Here is a 23,065-nt window from a genome sequence, read left to right as displayed (position 1 = left end):
ATGTATCACGTTGAGACAGAAAGTGCAGATATATAAACAAATTACCCAAACGTGTTTTTTGCCCCAAAGATCGGAACTGGGTGAACACAACGCACGCCGGCTCAAGGGAGGTAACCAGTAACGGGGTCTTACTCAGTGTCATCGGTGCCCTCCCCGAAACAGCATCGTAAACTACATGTATATAATATACATAGTATACCCCGTGCAGGCCTACTTGTAAACTCTCGTAGCTTCTCAGAACGCAACTTGTGGAAACTTTAAACGTATTTGAACTTGTTTCTGTCTAAAGTTTACCACAAGGACTCAACAGTTGTAGTTTTAGGTTTAGTTTTAGTGTGTGTGTGTGTGTGTGTGCGTGTGTGTGTGTGTGTGTGTGAGGTCAGGTCAGGTCAGGTGGGGCCAGGTAAGATAAAGTAAGGTAATGTAAGGTAAGGTAATGTAGTTGCATATATAGTCCTATGAGGTTTCCCCAAATATATTCGAGTTTCTTTCACCCCTGCGGTGTGTGTGTATGTGTGTGTGTGTGTGTGTGTGTGTGTTAGACGCTTTAAAAATGCGTTCAATGAACATGAAAAAAAGAGTGCTTTTAATGAATACAAAAAGACAATAAAAAAGGAATGCAAGTTGTATCATAATGAGTTCGTTAAAACTTTGAGAAAGTTAAGAAGTAATGACCCGAAAGCATACTGGAATCTTCTAAATAAAAATAAAAATAAAAAAAATAATTCCAAAACTAACTATCCATCTTGTTCGGAGTTTTTCGAACATTTCAATAAACTACAAGAGTGTGATGAAAATGAAATGGATGATAGTAATGAACCTTTAAATGAAGCAAGTAATGAATTTCTTAATGCGCCTTTTACAAAGGAGGAAGTTATCAAATGTATAGACAAGCTGAAAAACAATAAGGCATGCGGTCAAGATAAAATAATTAATGAGTATTTAAAAGCGTCACATGATCGAATGATTGATATTTATGTATTGTTGTTTAATGTTGTTTTGCAGTCAGGAAAGGTTCCAACACAATGGGCTGTAGGCGAAATTATTCCATTGTACAAAAATAAAGGCTCCCAAGCTGACCCCACAAATTATAGAGGAATTACTATACTCAGTTGTTTCGGAAAACTTTTCAGTGCAATTTTAAATGCTAGGTTATCAAACTTTTTGGAGAGTAATAATAAATTAGGTCAAGAACAAACAGGTTTCCGCACAGGTTTTTCAACACTAGACCATGTTTTTACTTTGCATTGTATATTAAATTTTTTTCTCAACAAAAAGAAGCGACTGTTTTGTGCATTTGTAGACTATGAAAAAGCGTTTGATAAAGTTCACCGTGCATTTTTATGGGAGAAATTAGTTAGTTCTGATGTTAATGGGAAGTTTTTAAAAACTGTAAGAAATATGTACGAAAATGCCAAGTCTTGCGTTAAAGTTAATAGTGAGTGCTCTGGATATTTTCCCAGTTTGTGTGGAGTTAGACAAGGGGAAAACTTGTCACCGCTGTTTTTTGCTCTATTTCTAAATGATCTAAAGCCTTTTTTGTTGGAAAACAGTAATGGTTTACAAACTATGTCAAGGGAGGCTATTGTGGTTGGAATGGAAGATACTGATGTAAATGCTTTGTTTCAAATGTTTTTATTACTGTATGCGGATGATACTGTGATCTGCTCAGAGTCTGAAAAAAACCTGCAAGAATGTCTAAACAAAATGCACGAATACTGTTTAAAATGGCGTCTAAATATTAATGTAAACAAAACGAAAGTTATAGTTTTTTCCAGAGGTAAAATTAGAAATAAACCATTGTTTACGTATAATGGCAATTCAATCGAAGTAGTGTTTGATGTAATGTACTTGGGCCTTAAAATTAATTATAATAATAAATTTTCAGTCGCACAGAAGAATCTATATGATCGTGCCTCAAGGGCAATGTTTGTTCTTTTGCGTACGTGTAGACAATTGTCACTGCCTGTGGACATACAAGTTGACCTGTTCGATAAAATGATTGCTCCAATCTTACTATATGGATGTGAGGTTTGGGGTTTTGGTTCCTGCGAACTTGCTACTAAACTTCAATTACGTTTTTATAAAATTGTTTTCAAACTAAAAAAATCAACTCCAAATGCTATGATATTTGGTGAACTTGGAAGATATCCACTAGATGTTAATATGAAATGTAGAATGCTTTGCTATTGGTATAAACTGATTAGTCCTATTCATAAAAATAAATTTTCTAGTATTGTGTACTGCTTTACTTATAAATTGTATATCAACAAGATGATTGAATCTGATTATTTATGTTTTATTGAAAAAAAACTTAAATGAAATTGGTCTCCCTGGCCTTTGGACTTCTCAAGAAAATGTTCAATATTCAAGCGCATGGTTTAAACAGAAAGTAAAAAGAAGCTTGTATGACCAGTATATCCATAAATGGTTTACAAAAATTGGAACAAAAAATATGTTTTGGAATTATCGAATGTTTAAAGATATTTTTGCATGTGAAGACTATGTCACACACCTGCCATATCAGCAATGTGTTGCAATGATGAAGTTCAGAACATTAAACAACAATTTGCCTGTACAGAAAGAACGTTACCTTAACATCCCGAGGTCAGAAAGAACTTGCACCAAATGTGTATCACAAGACATAGGTGATGAATTCCATTATTTATTTGTCTGTGATTTTTTCAAAGAAGAAAGAGCTGAGTTGTTACCACCTTACTATTGGAAAAAACCTAATGCACTTAAATTTAAAAAGTTGTTTGCTACTAACAAAAAGAAATTGCTAAAGAATATTTTGGACTTTATTAATAGAATCTGTAACAGTTTTTCATAATCTTTTTAATTTTTATTTATTTATTATATTAGCATATATCATGATTGTATTGATTGTATTTATTGTTCAAAATGCCCCCAGGGGTTATGGACTAATAAAAAACTTGAAACTTGAAACTTGTGTGTGTGTGTGTGTGTGTGTGTGTGTGTGTGTGTGTGTGTGTGTGTGTGTGTGTGTGTGTTTGTGATGTGTGTACGTCTATGTGTGTGTTTGTGATGTGTTTGTAAGAGAGAGAGAGAGAGAGAGAGAGAGAGAGAGAGAGAGAGAGAGAGAGAGAGAGAGGGGGGGGGAAGACAGACAGACAGACATATGTAGCTTATATAATGACATATGTAGCTTATATTCTCCACAATACCAAATGACCATACACTTCCTGCTTCTCAATTATAAAGCAGAGGTGGGTTTTTTCTGACAGATTGCATGTGCCTGTGCCATAGTGCCACTGATCTAAAAATAGAAGCCGCTGCTTCTCATCTCATTTTCGACTTGCATAGATTCTTCTCATATGCCGTGTTAGTGGCATGTAGCTTATTATCCACATTACCAAATGATGAGTTAGTATACAATTCCCAGCGACTAACAGAAAACACAAGTGTTATTCCGATAACGTACCAGCTAGACCAGCATTTGGAAGTCGACTGACTCGATCGACTGTCATACGTAGCCCAGACCGGTACTACTTGTCTCCGAAAACCTCCGAAAACCCCCGAAAACCTCATCAGAAATAAGAAAATTCGTCCTTAGATCGTGTTTTGTTACATAATTGTTTGCAATCATGACTTATATTTGCAACTTTCACCGTTCATGGCTTTATTTTCGTATTTGTGCGAGGATTTACGAAGGAGCGGAAGCACTAATCACATGATGTCATCAATACTTGTGCTTTCGAGTAACAAGAATTACCTCCCTTGCATTGAAACTGTTGCATCGATTTCGTCGATAATCCGGCTCTCAACACAAATATAAGGGTGCATGTAGCATGAATCAGGCTTACTTTTCACAGGCATGTCCAATACTTCACTTTGAAGATAGATTTAGTTAGTCTAGATGGGGTTTTCAGGGGTTTTCAGAGGTTTTCGGGGTTTTCGGAGGTTTTCGTAGACAAGTAGTACCCCAGCAGACTACACTGAAATACGACTGAATCAGTTCAGTAAATGAATGGTTTCCGAATTATTATTTCAAGGCAAGAACAATCGGAATCGAAAACGTGTAGGGTTCAGAACGTTCTTACCATATATAAGACTTATTACCAGCCTGCCTCATGCGTGCAGACTCAATGCAACGTGACGAGCAATTTTTGTTTTTGAAATGAGACTGCAGTGGTTCGATTGCCCTAGCCTAGCAGACGACATAAACCCCGCTCAGCAAATTAACATGTTGGGCAAATGTGAACGAAAAAACGATGGGGATATAATACGTGTAGAGTTCAGAGCATTCTTACCGTTCATATTTAGTACCAGACTCCCCGATGAGTGAAGATACAACACGACAAACATACCACATTTATTTTGAAAATGTGCTAACCGTCGACAAGTCATTGGAGTGAATTCAAGGGGCACCACTCTGCACAGTCAATCCGTCGAAGCTCGACTGGAGGTTTTGAATCGCAAATTACTTAGAGCACCGTCCTTTCTCCGAGTTCAAATGAGGTTTCTATGAAAGATCATCACTTTTTTGCTTAACGCTACACTGGAATTTACCAACAGAAATTAAAAACAAGAGTTTGCGTGTGACGAAAGCACGACACACTTGAGACAGCCCACACAAAAGTAGATCTTACACGACCTGACCACACAGTTCTGCCAATCCAAATGCGCGTAGCAAAATGTGCGTTTTGAATCATCTTTTTTCTCTGGCGGTACTGACGATATCGTTATTGAAACAATCCCAGTGCACTAAGGGATTTATAGAGCAAATCTCGAAAATAAGTATTGAACTCAGCGCTCTATAAATCCCTTAGTGCACTGGGATGTCTCAATAACTTAAATTATCAACTTCCACGAAAAGAAAACTATTCCCAGCGAAGCTGGAGGTATCCCACGAACGCTATACTGTACAATCAACTTGAGAAATGTTCATGCCGATAATACAAGATAAAGAAGCAATCTTAGTGAGGGCCCCAAAGGGTTTAAAATCGTGATCGTGATTGGTGTTTTTTGACCTTTCTGTGACCGTGATTGCCGAAATTTCCATTTCTGTGATCGTGATGGGACTTTGCCCGTGATCCGTGATGACAAAAAAATCAAGTCTCGTGATCGTGATTGTCATTTGTTTTCGTGATCGTGATGGGCATTATTGCAAAGCATTTTATTTTCAACGTACATTTTTCTCAGCTGTATCACTCGATGAGTATGATCCTCTATTCGTCAAGGAACTAATCCCGATTGAAGGGAAGCAACAACACATTCAGAAATATGATTTTGACAGCGATTGCTTCCCTTTAAGAGAACCAATCACACAAAAAAAGAGATCCAATCAGAAGGCGAATTGCAAAAGTCTGCCAAACTTCATCCAATGGAAGGGCTTCGTGCTAAAGTTTTGAGTGCATGCAGTCAAATTCGAATTCGAAGATCAAAAATGGCGTGCAGCGGTACTGTCATCGAACTTCTGTTATATTTTGTGGATTCAAGCCAGACCAAAGCAGGCGGCGAGAATGCCTTCCTTGGTGGAAAGGTCAGGCTACGGGTCCGTCTTTCCGAAGACGAAATGTCAACGTATGTCATCTATCAGGGCCGGACTAGGTAAGTACTAGGGGGGGGGGGGGTTATAGATGAGGGTCCAGGGGGCAAAGCCCCTTGGTGGGGGTCCTGGTGACGAAGCCCCCTTGGTGGGGGTTGCAAGGGGGCTTCGCCCCCTTGAAGCTGAACGTTTTTTGATGTTTCTGGAGGGAAAGGAAGCCCCTCCTTGAACGAAAAAGGTAAATTCGACAGCAAGCTGTATAGGCAATGAAGAAGAATTGAGATTGTTGAAGAAAAATGTCTTTCGAAAGGGGGTGAGAGGTGCGATTTCTCCTCGGATGTTATGATGATCCACATGCAAACCCCACCCCCCCCCCCCCACCCCCACCCCAAAAAAAGCGTTTTGGAGGTACATGCTTAGGCCAGGGGGGGGGGGGTTGCGCAACCCCTGTAACCCCCCCCCCCCCCCCCGTAGTCCGGCCCTGTCTATGTTGCTCTATGACTGTTCTGAATGTAGGCAAAGATCTTGAAATTTGTTCAAGATCTTTGAGTTTGATTGAGATCATTGACATTGTCGACATTGCCACGTCCGGCTGTCACTCGCTCAGTGTGACCTCGACTGGATCGAGTCTGATCGAGTCTGCGTATAGCCAAAACCGAAACTAGAAATGTGTTTTTCATCCCAGCAACGTGGACACGCTTGACATAGATTCTAATTGTCGCTTCTTTGCATTAAGCTTGGATTTATTTTAGCGCCTGTAAACTTATCAACAATGGGTGAAATTCAGGAACTATAGCGGGCAGACGTGCCAGTTTGGGTCACTTGATCCTCATGTCAAAGTCGACCAAAGTCATGTTCGTTGGGGATTTTGTTATTATAGACTCTACCATCACACATACATGTACTTTAATTTCAATTCACCCAATAGTTTTTGAGAAAATGGGTTTAAAAGATTTAGCTCTGGAAATGTGAAATTGTGCAAGTATACATTCATGTGTGTGAGTGAGGGTGTGGGAGTTGAATGTGTATGAGTGTATATTCCTTCACCCACCTTCATGATTCCTAGACTGACCTTTAGTCAGGATTATAGACTCTACCATCACACATACATGTACTTTAATTTCAATCCACCCAATTTGAGAAAATGGGTTTAAAAGATTTAGCTCTGAAAATGTGAAATTGTGCAAGTATATATTCATGTGTGTGAGTGAGGGTGTTGGAGTTGAATGTGTATGAGTGCAGGGGCGGATTAGGGGGGGAGGGGGTTACAGGGGTTCCGGAACCCCCCCCCCGCCCCCCCGGCTGTCAAAAAAAAACCTAACTTTAAAAGAAATAATGAGTGGCTGCTGACACCACCAGTTGATCATGTTTAAAATCAAGGATAAGCCATAAATTGTTCATGAAATAGCAACATCTCTTCAGCTTCTGGGGGACTAAGCCCCCCAGAACCCCCAACGGGGCCTTTCCCTGGACCCCAGGTTGTAACCCCCCCTCTGGCTTAACTGCTCCGCCCCTGGAGTGTATATTCTTGTGAGTGTCTGTATGAGAGAGAGAGACTGAGAGAGCGAGAGAAAAAAACCCAATGAAAACAACATTCTTGTTACTGATTACAAATCATGATATGTATTTCTATGTGTGTATGAAAGAGAATTTTTTTAAAAATAATAAAAAGTGCAACAGTTGTCACTTTCTGTTGAATAAACAATAGATCCAGAGGAGCGAATTACTGTGTGGTTGTGTTTACTTTGACACGTGCTTTCTGTACATGCAACTTTTACCGTGACCGTGATTTGCCACTGGTGTTCGTGATCGTGAAAACAAAAATCAAGGTAACTGTGATCGTGAAAGCTAAAATTTCCCTTCCCGTGATCGTGATGATACCCCCCCTTTGCGGCCCTCCTTAGTGACAGTTGGCGATGGTCGTTTACCAAAAATTGGAAACATACTAACTAAAATACGGTGGGTGCCGACCAATTCTTCGATTTTTGATCCATCGCCACCCAGGGCCGCTTTGTTGGGGTAGAATTTCCGAGACTACGGCAATATGCTCGCGCAAGCATACGACGTCAAGATGTTTTGACATTAATGCTGCGTGACGTCATCACCTCTCGTTCGACTTTATCTCGCGCGCGTGGCTTGTGTGTGTTCATGTGTGTGTGTGTGTGTGTGTGTGTGTGTTTGTTTGCAAGGGTGTGTGTGTCCGTCTGTCTTTGTGCGTATGAGTGGGTGTTTTGTGTGTGAAAGATTTGTGTGAGTCAGCCAGTCAGTCAGTGTGTGTGTGTGTGTGTGTGTGTGTGTGTGTGTGTGTGTGTGTGCCGTGTGTGTGTGTGTGTGTGTGTGTGTGTTTGTTTGCAAGGGTGTGTGTGACTCGGGGTGTGTCTGTGTGAGAGAGAGAAAGAGCCGATTTGCCCTTCGCTGGGTGTATGCAGTGCCTTAAGGCATTGCACTTCTACTTAGCCTAATTAATATTATATTTAAGCTTTCAAGCTGAAATCCAATCTCATAGTCCGCACTGAATCAAAGATTGTTCGACCAAACCTTCAATCAATTTGATTAAAAAAAAAAAAAGTCGACACAGTGCCGCTTCAACTGCTTTAAAAAGCCGTATAATTATGATGTCATAAGAGACTCTAATTTTTAAACCATCAATAAATAAAAACAAAGTTAGGGGAAACCGTCTGGAACAATTCACATGTAAAGTTACATGAAGATCTGTCGTGTAATTTAAGGGGAATCTCTACACACACACACACACACACGCGCACACACACCACCACCACCACCTTCATGCTCCACCACCACCTTCGTCTCGATTCACAATCTATCTGAAAACAATTAGATAAAACTTCTCTGAATGTCATTTATAAAAATAAGTTTAACATTTAAAAGAAATATTAAATTTAATAATAAAAGACATGGTTATTTGACGACTTCAGTAAAGTATCCTTGTAACCCTTCAATGGTGTTATTTCAGTATCATGAGTGCCCTCCGTGAAACTGCATTATTCAGTAACGTAGCCTTGACCTTGTATTTCTGTCACGCCCAACAAAGAGTGTTAATGTGTGTGTGCGACAAGTCGTGTTCGCGGAGAGGCATAATCTGAGCGCTGTGGTGTGGAGCACGAAAGCACCCAATAATACGGATTGGATTATCAAGGTAATTTTTGCAAGTTTACTGGTAAGTTGGAACTAATATTTCACGGCGGTCAACTCGTGTGCGTATACGCACGTGTGTCGGTGTGTGTGTGTGTGTGTGTGTGTATCCTGGGTGTCCGTGTGTCACAGTCTGGGTACGTGTCAACATGCGTGTCATATGAGTATAGTGTGTGTGTTACTGACACTGGTAAAACGCTGACACCAACGACTTATGCTGTATCTTCTCTTGTAGAAAGGAACTAGTGTCTGGTGCGTGTGTATTCGAATAATGTACCAGGAAGTTGGCGTTACATTGGACAGACACGGGCAGCTCTCTTGACACGACAACGAAACCGACTTGATTCACACTGAAACCAAAACCAAAAGTAAAGCAACAGAGCGGCGTTTCAGAGAAAAACATTACCCCTTCCAATGAATACCGATAAAGAGGTTGGCTCACTTGTTCTTTATCGCTGTTCAGTGACACAACTGGTGATTTGATCTACCCAGAGTTTAGTCATTTTATCTAGGCTGGCTGCTTGTAACACCGATAGACGTTACTGTGTTTTGCGTCATTCTTCGACATAGCACAGTAGGGGAGACCGGGGCTAGTCCGCCTACTTTTATGCTTTTGGTAGCATAACTGGCGAGTTTGATGAACTAGAAGACTGATTTTTTATTTTACATCAAGACAAATGTGTAGCTGATATCAATGTGCAGACAGTTTTTATGTGCGCATGAACATTTGTTGTACATACTGCTTTAAGTAGACCTACCCTAACGTAGGCGAACTTGCCCCAAGTCGGGGTAAGTCCGCCTACAGGGTGGGGCAAGTCCGCCGCTCTCATCCCATAGTAGGTACAAGACTAGTAGTGGGCAAGCTTTATACACACACGCACGCACGCACACACAGTCAGTCAAACAAGCACCCGATCAGTGGGAAAGCTTTTTTAATTCCCTTCAATATTTAGGTTAAAAAATGGCAATGACAAAATACAAAAGAATGTCGAAAGAATGTAACACAAATCGGCGTCAGTCTTTTTTAGACATGAATCTGCAATCTTTACCATCGAGAATAGATGGAGTCACCATCAGAGTCACAGTTATGGCAGATGTAAACTGGACTGTTCCCCACACCTGCACATTCTTCATGGCGGACTTGCCCCGTGACAAATAGGCGGACTTGCCCCCGCACGGGCAGGCAACTCTAGTGCCAGATAGCGAGCACAACATGGGAAGGAAGAAGCAAAACTTTCGTCAGAACTCGACATTAATTAACGCACTTTCACTCGACACCAAGACTAAGTATTTGTTCTCAGAGGTAATGCATCAAAACCTAAGTCAACTGCTATGCATTCATGTTACAAAAATGAAGAAAAACACTTTTTGTGATCTGTACTCACGATATATGGGCGCGCAACCTCTAAACTTTTGCAGGATATGGCGGGAAGTAGGGACACCATTCTCACATGGTGTGAAAGACTAAAGGGTGGCAAACGTAAGAATAAACAGACAAAGACGGATGTGCCCCGGGGGCGGACTAGCCCCGGTCTCCCCTATACATGTGTACTCGTCTGTTGTGCAGTGCTAAGCATTGATCTACAAAACCAACCAACTGACGGATTTGAAGACAGGGTGAGAGCTGAGGTAAGTTCTTTTGTGGTCGATTTCGACAAGCAGAACTCAACTTTTGTTAAATCGATTTTCGGGGATGTCTCATGTAGACTACAATGAAGCTGGTTCTTGCATTCGGTAGGGAAATGGATGACCTTTCCTCCACTATGATTTATCGACCTCATCACTTAGACTAACATCAACACGCATCTGCATAATTGTTTCTTGGACATGTAGCATAATTATATTTATCTCAGTTGTAATGTCAATTCGAGTTATGGGAATGTCGCTAAACCTGGAACAGTTAAGGAGAAACAGCCGTACCAGACAAAAAAATTATTATTGCAAAGCGTTTTTTATATTGTCACATACTAGACTCTATCAGTAAACAAACGAACAACATAAGATAAAATAAAAGTCACACAACTCATCAAACTGACCATTATAAAAATTTCTGCATTTGTTCCAGGTTGGACGCATGGGTGTGTAAAGTGGAACACTGTGTTGTCAAACTCGGAACACATGCAAAAACATACTGACTCTCTTTCTAGCTCTGTCTGTGTCTCACACACACATATATACACCCACACACTCTCAATCACACGCACACAATTACACATTGCCACACACACAAGATAAATTCATACGTCATAACATTTTGATTTAGCCATCTTATTTAAATGTCTGTTTTTCCACATAACATTGGATTTTTACCAAAGAAATAGTAAATTTGATAACAATTAATGCCTCAAATGTGAAAAAAATATAAATAAGGGTTAGGTCTAAACAAATCGGATAAAAAAAAAACTGTTTTTGTAAAACATGAAAAAAGAAGCTAAGAAACGATTTTTCACTCAATGTCCTTTTGTTTTCTACTTTCAGTGCAGTCCTCGTGTGATCAATGCCGTGTGTATACTGCTGGCACTGTATAATGTTCAAAAGGGTGTTGGTGCCACACAAGAAGCAGTACCAAGATATTTCGCAGCATAAAAGTCGTGACAGGAACACCAAATGTTCTTGATGCGCAACGCAAACCCATTTCCCCGTTTCTGACAGCCGACAACGCGCAGCCCATTTCTTCGGGTAGCCACCGTCCGGGTCCCAAAATACTGTAAAACAAATCAATCAACCATTCAATAAAAGGTATAGAAGGAAAAAATACAATAAAACTGAAAAGAGAATTGAGTACGTGACTAAAACGGTTCTATGCTAAATGCCCCCCGGACAACTGCCCCCCTCCCCCCCCCCCCCCGGACAACAGTACTGCCCCCCGGACAACAGTACTGCCCCCTGGACATTTGCCCGCCTAGGACAATTGCCCCCCGTGACAATGAATTGCCCCCCCATTCTTGTCTGTATGTTTAGCGAGTTATCAAGTGTTGTATTGTTGTCTAGAGGGTATTCATAGGTAATGGAAGTCTATAATTTGTTTTCTCAACGATATCTACATAATGCTTCCTGGTTTGAATACACACACACACACACACATACACGCGCGCGCGCGCGCAAACACACACACACACACATATACACACACACTCACACACATATAGACACATACACATAAATACTGTAAACACCCAGACAAAGACAAACTGACAGACATACACACAGACAAACCGACACAGACACTTGCACGCCCACACTTACGCCCGCATTTACACCAGCAAACACACTCACACACACACACACACACACACACAGGCACACACACACACACACACACACACACACACACACACACACACACACACACACACACACACACACACACACTCTTATTGAAGTGAACGGCTTTTGCAAAAACTTGCACGAAGAGTGGTGAGAAAAAAATTGGGGGGCAGGTGTCCAGGGGGCAGTTGTCCTCCCTCGGTGGGGGGGGGGGGGGGGGGGGCAGGTGTCCGGGGGGCAATTGTCCTAGTAGGGCAATTGTCCGGAGGGGGGGGGGCAGTTGTCGGGGAACAATTATCCAGGGGGCAATTAGCCTGCCACGGACTAAAAACACCAGTGTTCACTTTATCGTTTGATGAGGGTAAGATGGAACAGAATGCGTCAAAGCTGGAACACTGTTCCATGTTTGCCTCTATATGTGTTCCAGCATAGCCGCATGGCACCTGCATGGATTTCGACTTTAGCTGTAGGATACATGTGACGTTTCCAATCTTTTTTTCCCGTTCATAGTGTAACACATTGGTGTAGGTTTGTAATAGCAATCAACATTTTATGTGAACGTATATAGATAAAGAGTAATAAAACGAATTCTAGACAATAGAAATAAGAAGAAGAAGGGAGAAAAGTTAAAAAAACGTACCTCTTCTTTGGTTTTGCCGCAGTTGCCATTTTTCTTTTTGCAATAACATCGGGAGGGGTCACTAGACATTTCTGCTAAAAAAAATTTCATGAATTGTTTCCCGTTGACCGCACATTGAGGTGTTCCAAGTTAGCCGACTGTTCCGGGATTGGCGACTTTCCCTTACATTGTTCGTTGGTTGTGACAAATTTGTAAACATGTTCACACACATTCAGCTGCTTTCCTTACCTTTGAAGCACTGTGCGTTTTACTGTGTGTGTGTGTGTGTAGCTGGGTCATCCCAAACCAGCTATTCCCTAGCTCATACTTGTGAAAGATGAATAACATTTGCGCTCTAATTTGTGATTAAATGGGTATCTTGGCTGGGTTACATGTAAATATGTGTACCTGGCACTGCGTGTGCTACGTGTCTTATACGTATAGCTTTGTTAACTACTACTTCCTGTATTGTCATAATCATGTATCCATGTTTCCTTTTGTTTGTGCATTTGCGGTGTTGTTTGTATCCTGCGTAATTAGAGTTCCTTTTTACCTGAACTCTATTTCTTGTCCATCAACAGACGCAACGGCTTCCTTCAGTAGATTTCTGCCTTCTCCCTCTCATCTGACTCACCATGGCAACACGTGGTAGTGACGTCTCGTCGTGCTCTATCACGACCAAAAGAGAAAACCTCATCTGTGCTCTGTGCCTTGATATCTTCTGTGATCCCAAGCTGCTTCCCTGTACCCACACCTACTGTCAGAAATGTCTGGATGACCTGCTACAGGGCACCCCGAATCAAAGCAACTTCCTTTGTCCTTCTTGCCGGGAAGAAGTCCAGGTCCCATCTGGAGGAGCTGCAGCTTTCCAAGCCAATTTCTACATCGACGCTGAGGACCTCGAACGGGCCAAAGACCGGACGCGTTGCTTTCTTCATCCCCAGAAGAAGTTCGACCTGTTTTGCGTAGAGTGCGATTCCTTAATCTGCATGGACTGCAAGTTCACCGAACACCTCCACCATGCGTCAAAAACACTGGCTGATGCTGCTCAACTCGCATCGGACCAGCTGACTGAGACTGGAGAAAGCGATAGCTGATCTTGAAGAGAACTCCATCTTCAGAGAGACCGATCAGACGGAGTTCAAGAGAAAGAAGGAAGTTGTGGAGCAAGAGATTCGTCAGCGCCACGCCACGATCATCGCTGAAGCTGACGACTATCGGGATAAGGCTCTGGCGGAACTAGAAGCTTTCTTTGCCAAGAAAGCAGCCATACGCTCGGAGGACCTTGGTGTCATCATCAAGAACGTAGAGGAGCTACGCAAACTGTCGGGCAAAATCGACGTGACAAAGCAACAAAAGCAAGAATGTGAGATCGTCCTTGTTGCCAAAGATATGAGATCTGGTGACGGGAGTCCAAAAGCTGTTGAGAAGCTGACCTGTGTTCCTCGTCTCTCTCAAGTCAATCGACCTGTTCACAACTCTGTCATTCCCAAGGATTCTGGCATGTTTGATAGCATGAGGGAGTTCATCGGAAAGGCTGACTACGTTGACTTTGATTGTTCAGAAACTGAGGTAAAGATAAAGGAGAATTTTCGATGTAAAGAAGAAAACGACATTATAGTATTCTTTGTTTGTCCAATGCCAAGTAGCAAATTATATGCATCTTTTGATGCCTCCTTCAAACACAAGGCTCCAAATGTAAAGAAATTTTCGCCAAAAGGGAAAATGCTTTCTGTGGTTGAAAATTCTGCAGGTGTTGAAGCTTTGGGCAGAGTAAGCATGTTGTATGACGATGAAGGAATTGTGTATTATGACAATCATGGTAAAATCAAATGTTCCAAAAGGAAGCCATCCACTAGGCAATACACATCTGATTATCTGGGGCAATTTACAACTGAGATCAAACTCGTCTCGGCGGGAACAGCAGACAAAGTTGTCATCAGGTGCGGATCTCATCGCGCCTTTGATGTGGACAGCAGCGAAACCAGATTTGCTGTGGTCACAGAGCCTGAAAAGGTCGATGCGGAGAGAGAGGTGAAGCTGTACAAACGTCCACAGCAAAACAGAAGACGTGGCTTTTTTGGTGTACAAGCTCTGGACATCTACTCCTCCCCCGTCGATCCCTTTCAACCTGCGGATGTCTGCTTCTTCTCTCTGCGAGGACATGAGGTAGGTCTCTTCCGGCATATTTGACCGATTTCAGTTGTCCAGTGTCATGTGATGCTTATGATACGGGTAGCATGTGCGCGCGTGTGTGTGTGACTGTGGTTAGGTGTGTGCGTGTGAGAATGGTCGAGATATGTTTAACAATATCTGTCTTTTCACTTTTAACACCACCAGAAACATTTCTTCCAGATGCTGCTGATTGCCGATGAGCACAACGACGCGATCCACGTGGTGGACGTGCAGAACGACAAACTGACCTTTGCTCGCTTCTTGTGCCCGGGAAACCCTTACCTGCTTCAGCCCACCGCCCTCAACACTGACCACAAGGGCCGTCTTTGGGTGGCCAACAGGGGCGCCAGGATGGTCGTTTTTCAGCCTCTGTCTGCTGTCGATGGAGACAACAGCTTGAAAGAGGAGTCGACTGACGCACCGCCAGAGAAGCTTTCTGGTGCAGAGGGGTAAGAGGTAGACCAATCTCTAAAACCATCTGATTAGAAAAATGGTAAAGCTCACGAGATCCAATCTCAAATTGCTGTTGTTGTCATCAGGTCTGTGTATGTGAAGAACGTTGGCAAGTTTGGTCTGTAGCAGGGTAAGACTCAAAACCATCTGTGCAGAAAGCATGGTCAGCATATGATATTGCTTCCTGTAGAAAGGTTGTCACCAGGTCTGCGTTTGAGAAGAACATTCACCACCAATTTAGTCTTTAGCGGAATAAGACTAAAAGTCATCTGTTTACAAAACATGCTGAGCTCATGAGCTCATGACAGTGGTGCCTGAAGGAAGATTGTCACCAGGTCCGCGTTTCGAAAAGATAATTGGCCAGTTTTGTCTGTAGCAGAATAAGACTAAAAACCATTTGTTGAGAGACTACCATGCTATTGTGGGATTGATGGTGATGAAGCTTGCAGGAAGGCCTGCGTTTGAGAAGAACATTCGCCAGATTTGTTTGTCGCAGAATAAGACCCAGACAGGACCGAGGGTGAACATACCTGGTCAACATTGCCGTGTGCAGTGAGAAAACTAACAAAGAAACCGAACATTCGAGATGAATGTGACGGGTTCTGCGAATCTATCTAATAATGCATAGTATTTTTTCTTTAGTTTTGGCCTCTTGTTTTGGCCTCTTCAATTTTCCTTTGTATTTAGTTACTGTGTGTGTGTGTGTTGGTTGCATTGTTTCGTTATGAACAATTGTGCTCTGTATAAATCAATGGTTGAATGATTAGAAGTACAGTACTTGAATTAGAATTAACCTATATTAGTCGACATTGTTGTTATGTATTCCGTTTGAATATAGGCAAAGGAAAAAGGAAAACGTTTTTCGATAGTGTGTACAATCTGTTATACTCCATTTGGTAAGATGTATGATCCAAACTTATCGGCCGAACTATGTGACCATGATATCAAGTAAGGATTACCAAGGCATGCATTCGTGTATTTTTACATTTAGTCAAGTTTTGACTAAATGTTTTAACGTAGAGGGGGGAATCGAGACGAGGGTTGTGGTGTGTGTGTGTGTGTGTGTGTGTGTGTGTGTGTGTGTGTGTGTGTGTGTGTGTGTGTGTGTGTCTGTCTGTCTGTCTGTCTGTCTGTCTGTGTGTGTGTGTAGAGCGATTCAGACCAAACTACTGGACCGATCTTTAAGAAATTTGACATGAGAGTTCCTGGGAATGATATCCCCGGAAATGTTTTTATTTTTTTCGATAAATACCTTTGATGACGTCATATCCGGCTTTTTGTAAAAGTTGAGGCGGCACTGTCACACCCTCATTTTTCAATCAAATTGATTGAAATTTTGGCCAAGCAATCTTCGACGAAGGCCGGACTTCGGTATTGCATTTCAGCTTGGTGGCTTAAAAATTAATTAATGACTTTGGTCATTAAAAATCTTTTTTAAAACGATCCAAATTTACGTTGATCTTATTCTTCATCATTTTCTGATTCCAAAAACATATAAATATGTTATATTCGGATTAAAAACAAGCTCTGAAAATTAAAAATATAAAAATTATTACTAAAATAAAATTTCCGAAATCGATTTAAAAACAATTTCATCTTATTCCTTGTGGGTTCCTGATTCCAAAAACATATAGATGTGTTATGTTTGGATTAAAAACACGCTCAGAAAGTTAAAAAGAATAGAGATAAAGAAAAGCGTGCTATCCTTCTCAGCGCAACTACTACCCCGCTCTTCTTGTCAATTTCGCTGCCTGTGCATCGAGCGGTGGACTGACGATGCTACGAGTATACGGTCTTGCTGTAAAAATGCAGTGAGTTCAGTTTCATTCTGTTAGTTCGACAGCTTGACTAAATGTGACCCTCCACGACGGTATGAGTCGCATGTCACCTTTGCATGATTTTCATATTTTTACATTTTCCTAAAGAGCTTTTTATGCTCTATCCAGTGGTGAAAACCGTTTTAGAAAAGAGCAAAAACTGATTGAGTTATAAGCCTGTGACTAAGGTGACCCTCACACTGTTACCAGACACTCCCCGGACTTACATTAAGCCCAGCGCAGAACCGCGCGAGGTGACATGCGACTCATTTCGTGGTGGAGGGTCACAAATGTTGTTATTTCGCCTTACGCGACTTGTTTTCTTTTTGGAAGACTTTATATTAGAAATGTATTATATTAGTCAAATGTTTTGTTGACTGTTGTGTTATACTTTGGTCATGTACATGCACCAACTTTTTCTTAAATACACTTATATGTTGTACACTACCTATGCTTTTGAAAACTACACACAACATTTGTTTTTCTTTTTTTGGTCACAACAACTTATTGAACTTTTATGCAACTATTATGCAAATCAAACAAAATATCTATGTGACAATTTGTGAAATTAACAGGTTCACGTACCCTAGTCAACTATAGTCTATAGTACATTCTTGCAGAGGGTCAGTAAAGGTACTCCACATTTTGCTTTTACAGGAAAATAGAGTCTCAATAAATGAAAAAACAAGTCGCGTAAGGCGAAAATACAATATTTAGTCAAGTAGCTGTGGAACTCACAGAATGAAACGGAACGCAATGCCATTTTTCAGCAAGACCGTATACTCGTAGCATCGTCAGTCCACCGCTTATGGCAAAGGCAGTGAAATTGACAAGAAGAGCGGGGTAGTAGTTGCGCTAAGAAGGATAGCACGCTTTTCTGTACCTCTCTTTGTTTTAACTTTCTGAGCGTGTTTTTAATCCAAACATATCATATGTTTTTGGAATCAGGAACCGACAAGGAATAAGATGAAAGTGTTTTTAAATTGATTTGGACAATTTAATTTTGATAATAATGTTTATATATTTAATTTTCAGAGCTTGTTTTTAATCCGAATATAACATATTTATATGTTTTTGGAATCAGCAAATGATGGAGAATAAGATAAACGTAAATTTGGATCGTTTTATAAATTTTTATTTTTTTTTACAATTTTCAGATTTTTAATGACCAAAGTCATTAATTAATTTTTAAGCCACCAAGCTGAAATGCAATACCGAAGTCCGGGCTTCGTCGAAGATTACTTGACCAAAATTTCAACCAATTTGGTTGAAAAATGAGGGCGTGACAGTGCCGCCTCAACTTTCACGAAAAGCCGGATATGACGTCATCAAAGACATTTATCAAAAAAATGAAAAAAACGTTCGGGGATTTCATACCCAGGAACTCTCATGTCAAATTTCATAAAGATCGGTCCAGTAGTTTAGTCTGAATCGCTCTACACACACACACACACACACACACACACACACGCACAGACACACATACACCACGACCCTCGTCTCGATTCCCCCTCGATGTTAAAATATTTAGTCAAAACTTGACTAAATATAATGATCGGTTTTTGCAAGACTGTGAGTTGAAAAGAACACATCGACAATGTGTGAAAATCTTAAGTATTCATCAAGGACCGAAGCTTCTTGTTCTTCCATCAAGTGATCATCAAGGACCGAAGCTTCTTGTTATTCCATCAAGTGATGGAGACGAGTCCAAGGCTAAGTTCAAGCGCACGGACAAAGGGAAGCAACTGTGGCTGGCGCTTTTTAAAAAAAAAATTTTTTTGTATCAAAGTAGATCGAATGCAAGGGACAAATTAAAATAATGTTGTTTCTTTTTTCTTCTTCTTTTTTCAATTTTTCTTTTTAATAGTTTTTGCTTTTCTTTCTCTCCCTTTAAATATCTCTCCCGCTAATCTCTTTGTGAACTGTAATCGTCCACCAAGCCCTTCAGAGTTTTGTTTATGAGCACGATCATTCGCATAGCTTTTTTTTGTACGCCTGTGCTTCAGTACATGCATGCAGTTTTGCCATTTGAAATTCTTCAATAAAACCTGTTTAAACCAAAACACTGAACGTGAACTGCTCAGCGCCTTTTAACCGAGGGGGTCCAAATGAATCACAAATATTAATGTCATCACAGAATAATTTATAGGACTGGTTCCTTCAACTGTGTCGCCAGCAAAAGCTGGAACAGAACATGGCTTAATTGGTCTCCAAGATCAAAGAAAACAACTTTACTGCTGTCCATACGTATGTTTGGATGTGCATGACTTTAGTGCATGCCTTTTTCACAGCAACATCAGAACGAATTCCAAACTTTGGTGATGGGTAATACATATTTGTGGCGGATTTAGGGGGGAGGGGGGGGGGGCTAAGGGGGCCCGGGTCCCCCCTTCAGGGAAAAAAAAAGAGAGAGAGAGAGATGATTAAATGACTGTTTCTGAGCTCAGGTGGCCCTAGATTGCAGCATTTTGATTCCTTAAAAAAAACAAATTCCGGGGGGGCATGCCCCCGGACCCCCCTAGCATGTTCGGGCGCTCTGCGCCTTCAAGTTTGTGCAAAAAAGTTTGGGTGCCCCTCCCCCCCCCTTCCTTAAGATCCTGGATTCGCCCTTGCATATTATGACATTGTTATCTGTATTATGTATTTAGAATATTCTCCTTTGAGAAAGTTGCGCATAGCCAAATAGGTTGAAGGGATGTTAAAAACATCTCAGCGAGAATGCCTGTTCCAGCAAGGAGGGCCCGCAGCTCAGTATAAGATTGCTGCCTACGTGTCTTATTATGAAGTTATATATTTTCATGTTCCAATGCAATAAAAAAGATTACATATGGGAAAAAGGTCAAACGTTCTCTTTTTTGCGAATAACTGTACAAATAACCAAAAACTGTACTAGTAAACAAGCATTCTTTCCATTTTTTATTCTCCAAAAATGTTTTACAGAGACACGGATGCACATTAAATGTATATATCACATATGCATTTTTTGGTAATCAAACAGAAATGGTGAACACATCTTACTTTCATCGTGTTTTTGTTGCTGTTTTGTTGGCGTGAACAATTAAACTTTATGAGTAATTTCGTTCGTTTTGTTGTTTGGTTGCTTCGTTGGTTGTTTGGTTGTGTGGGTGTTTGTTAGTTTGGTTTGTCTCTTTGTAATATTGCATGTCGCCAGAGAGATTCCTGTCTTTATTATTCAACGGTAGAGTTATTAAAGTTTTTTGCTCAAGTGATATTGCTTTGGTCCAAGTGTTTGGCAAGCAAGCACGTTCGTATGTGCTAAAATATAGGACACAATGAATAACATAAAATATCGAAAAACAATGAAGTACATAACATATCGGACACAATGAATTATATAAAATATTGGACACATTGAATCATATAAAATATCAGACACAATGAATTACATAAAATATCGGCCACAATGAATTATATAAGATATCGGACACAATAAATTACATAAAATATCGGACACAATGAATTACATACAATATCTTAAACAATGAATAACATAAAATAACGGACACACTTAAAAACAAAAACACATTATTCATGTGCACATGTTCAGCTCAGATCGTATTTGTCAGAAGCCCACTTACAGAGGATATTAACAATCACGCAGGCAACACTTTGGTATCATGTATTCTGAGCATCACACAGTTTATCATATGGCTGTTAAAATCTGACGTCCTGACACAACATCCGTATATCACTCTATCGATGATTTCTCACATTTTACCAAGAGCCGTTGACTTCGATCACATCAACATGATGAGACAGCTAGACTAAGTCTTCTCAATTCATGATCGTAAAGACCTTTTCATTATGCTATCGTCTCTGCTTCCTGTCGGGCGATTAACACTTTGAAGACACCGACATTTCCGTGCAAACCGTGATGTAAACCTCCACAGATCTGACCAGGCTTGTACACCGGGTTCCAACCGGCCCTACCACTTGGACACATACCTACAATCCACACCTTGCTTATTACTGTGCTAGTTCCGATGTTTGTTGCGCTCAATCTGTTTTGCAGACTTACATGGGTGTCATTTACGGAATTGATTTAGCAAAAATATTCCCGTTAGGCACAGCATGTATATCTCGTGTGTGTGTGTGTGTGTGTGTGTGTGTGTGTGTGTGTGCGTGTGCGTGTGTGTACGTGTGTGTGTGCGTGTGTGTGTACGTGTGTGTGTGCGTGTGCGTGTGCGTGTGCGTGTGTGTGTGTGTGTGTGTGAGGTGTTAATTGGAATTGTAAAGCGCTTGGAGCTGTGAATATATCGGGACTTGCGCTATGGAAAAGTGATTTATTATTATTATTATTATTATTATTATTATTAGAAAGCAGCCAGGCTGTAGAATGTTGGTGTGAGTCCAAATGGAACGATTTTCTTATCCAGCCTAAAATCCTGGACGAAGTTATGGTGATTGACACGATGATTTACACGGGAAGATAGGTATGTATTACAAACACACCGGTAACAAGTGGTTACAATCAAAATAGAATACAAATAAGTTGACATAAGAATCGATACAAGTTTTTAACTAAAAATGGGACTGGATGTGAGCTAGGTAGTTGGATGATGGACGAAGGGACAAAAGGATTTTTGAGAAAACAGAGAAGATGTTGGATAACTACATGTAGATATACATCTTTCCATCAGTTTTGCATAGACAAAGATTGCTCAGTTCCTAGCTGTACTGACTCTCACCCCAACTTCCATTCTTTAGCCAGTATTGAAAAGGATGAGATAGACAGAAGAGGTGGCGTAGTGGTAAAGAGATTCATGAGGTAAGACACCGATTTCAATGATCATTAAATATTTACAATACATCAATTAAGAAGCACTTAAAAGGAGGGTGACGCCAACATCGCCATCGGATATTGCTTTCCCCTCTTCTTTCATTAATCTTTCCTTTTTCTTTTCTTTTTCTTTCCCCCTTCTTTCTTGTCTACATGCACATACATGCCATTAAATATTGTCCGCTAGTTTCATGTGGCCTTGCAGTCGAACGTGTCTTGTTTGTTCAGTGGAGACAATGATGTGTATCCCGCCTCATCGTAAAAAAACCAATGCAATTTCTGTTCAGTTCATCCTTCATAATCGTAAGCGATTTAATGGCGGTTAAAACCGTTGGGGATGGGTTGCTAATTTGTTCATGTAGATTCTCCTTGCACTCAGTGCATTTCTGTGAGCGTCCTGATTTCTTCAGCCAGCACTTTGGTCACTCTCATGGCGTCCTCAACTTCCGGTCCCCCTATCTGACGTAACGCCACTGCTGCTGCCTCGCGCACGTGGGAAATGACGTCATTCCTCCTGCACATCACATGCGGCAAAAATCACAGTCATGTATAAAAACAAACTCCTCTAAAACGTTTTTAGACAATCATTCTGTGTAAGGTGCAAGTGTTTTCTTTTCCATCAAACATTGTGACAAACTGTCCTCAAAGACAACGTCATAAATCATGTTATAAAATGTCCTGTTTTGAAGGAATAATGTTAGTTCGCACGGAATGCATTGTTTCTAACTGCTTTTCTTTCTTCTTTTGTTGTTGTTGAAAAATAAGGTCGTTTAAAACCATCTACTTCCAGTAAGCAATCAGTCATTGTCACGATCGGGTGACAGAGACCAAGAAAGTGTCACTCAGTGGAGTGCCTGTTCTTGGTCGATTATGATAGAAAGCGCCTGTACGTGATATTGGGCTACAGCAGAGTTTGCTGACAGTGCTCAATCAGCACGGATGTTTTGTAGCGCACGAGTTTCACAGTGGGGTTTTTTGCTGTCACAGGGCTGACGGTTTTTCGCTGACAGCGCGCACGGGATTTTCAGGGATTAAGTTTCTCGTGTCTTTTTTCTGCTTGGGAGGCAGAATTGTGTATAGCTGGACTGGTTTTGTGACAAGGTCAGTCACGTGTATTTGGCTAGGTTGTCTGAGAGAGGCACAAGGACGGCGCACTTGACACCCAGCGGCAGAAGGGGAAGGATCTAATACACAGTTTCTAGAGTATGATGGTTTTTCACCGAGTATTATATTCGGCACTCTAAGGGAACTTCCACCAATTATTTCTT

At 40.9% G+C, this 23,065-nt stretch overlaps 2 protein-coding genes and 1 long non-coding RNA gene across 4 annotated transcripts in view; 2 read left to right on the top strand and 1 right to left on the bottom strand.

Annotated features, from left to right (window-relative positions):
* The first annotated feature begins 8,495 nt into the window (after positions 1-8,495).
* Positions 8,496-13,621, top strand: LOC138975930 (uncharacterized). The gene is made up of 3 exons (XR_011458817.1): positions 8,496-8,669; positions 10,233-10,294; positions 13,133-13,621. It is a non-coding gene; the product is annotated as an uncharacterized lncRNA (long non-coding RNA).
* Positions 13,622-13,630: 9 nt separating this feature from the next.
* LOC138975929 (uncharacterized) lies at positions 13,631-16,601 on the top strand. The gene is made up of 2 exons (XM_070348695.1): positions 13,631-14,720; positions 14,907-16,601. Exons 1-2 carry the CDS (start codon positions 13,944-13,946, stop codon positions 15,177-15,179), a joined length of 1,050 nt encoding a protein of 349 aa, XP_070204796.1. The 5' UTR covers positions 13,631-13,943; the 3' UTR covers positions 15,180-16,601.
* Positions 16,602-19,897: 3,296 nt separating this feature from the next.
* The window catches only part of LOC138975928 (uncharacterized), a 28,237-nt gene continuing 25,069 nt past the window's right edge, over positions 19,898-23,065 (bottom strand). For both annotated transcript variants that reach the window (XM_070348692.1, XM_070348693.1), the window contains exon 13: positions 19,898-22,311. In XM_070348692.1, the coding sequence (XP_070204793.1) occupies positions 22,173-22,311 (139 nt within the window). In that variant the 3' untranslated portion in view covers positions 19,898-22,172. The remainder of the gene's footprint in view (positions 22,312-23,065) is intronic.

This window comes from Littorina saxatilis, linkage group LG9 (genome assembly GCF_037325665.1).
Source record: "Littorina saxatilis isolate snail1 linkage group LG9, US_GU_Lsax_2.0, whole genome shotgun sequence".
NCBI classification, from domain to species: Eukaryota; Metazoa; Mollusca; class Gastropoda; order Littorinimorpha; family Littorinidae; genus Littorina; species Littorina saxatilis.
The sequence above is the reverse complement of the archived record's forward strand: the minus strand, read 5'-3'. Positions and strand labels throughout refer to the sequence as shown.

What these genes read in the sequence shown, in the direction of transcription:
- LOC138975929 (XM_070348695.1), top strand. Translation starts at nt 13,944, where the DNA reads ATGAGATCTGGTGACGGGAGTCCAAAAGCTGTTGAGAAGCTGACCTGT. An exon ending in TCTCTCTGCGAGGACATGAG is followed by an intron (nt 14,721 to 14,906) that starts GTAGGTCTCTTC and finishes CATTTCTTCCAG; the next exon opens with ATGCTGCTGATTGCCGATGA.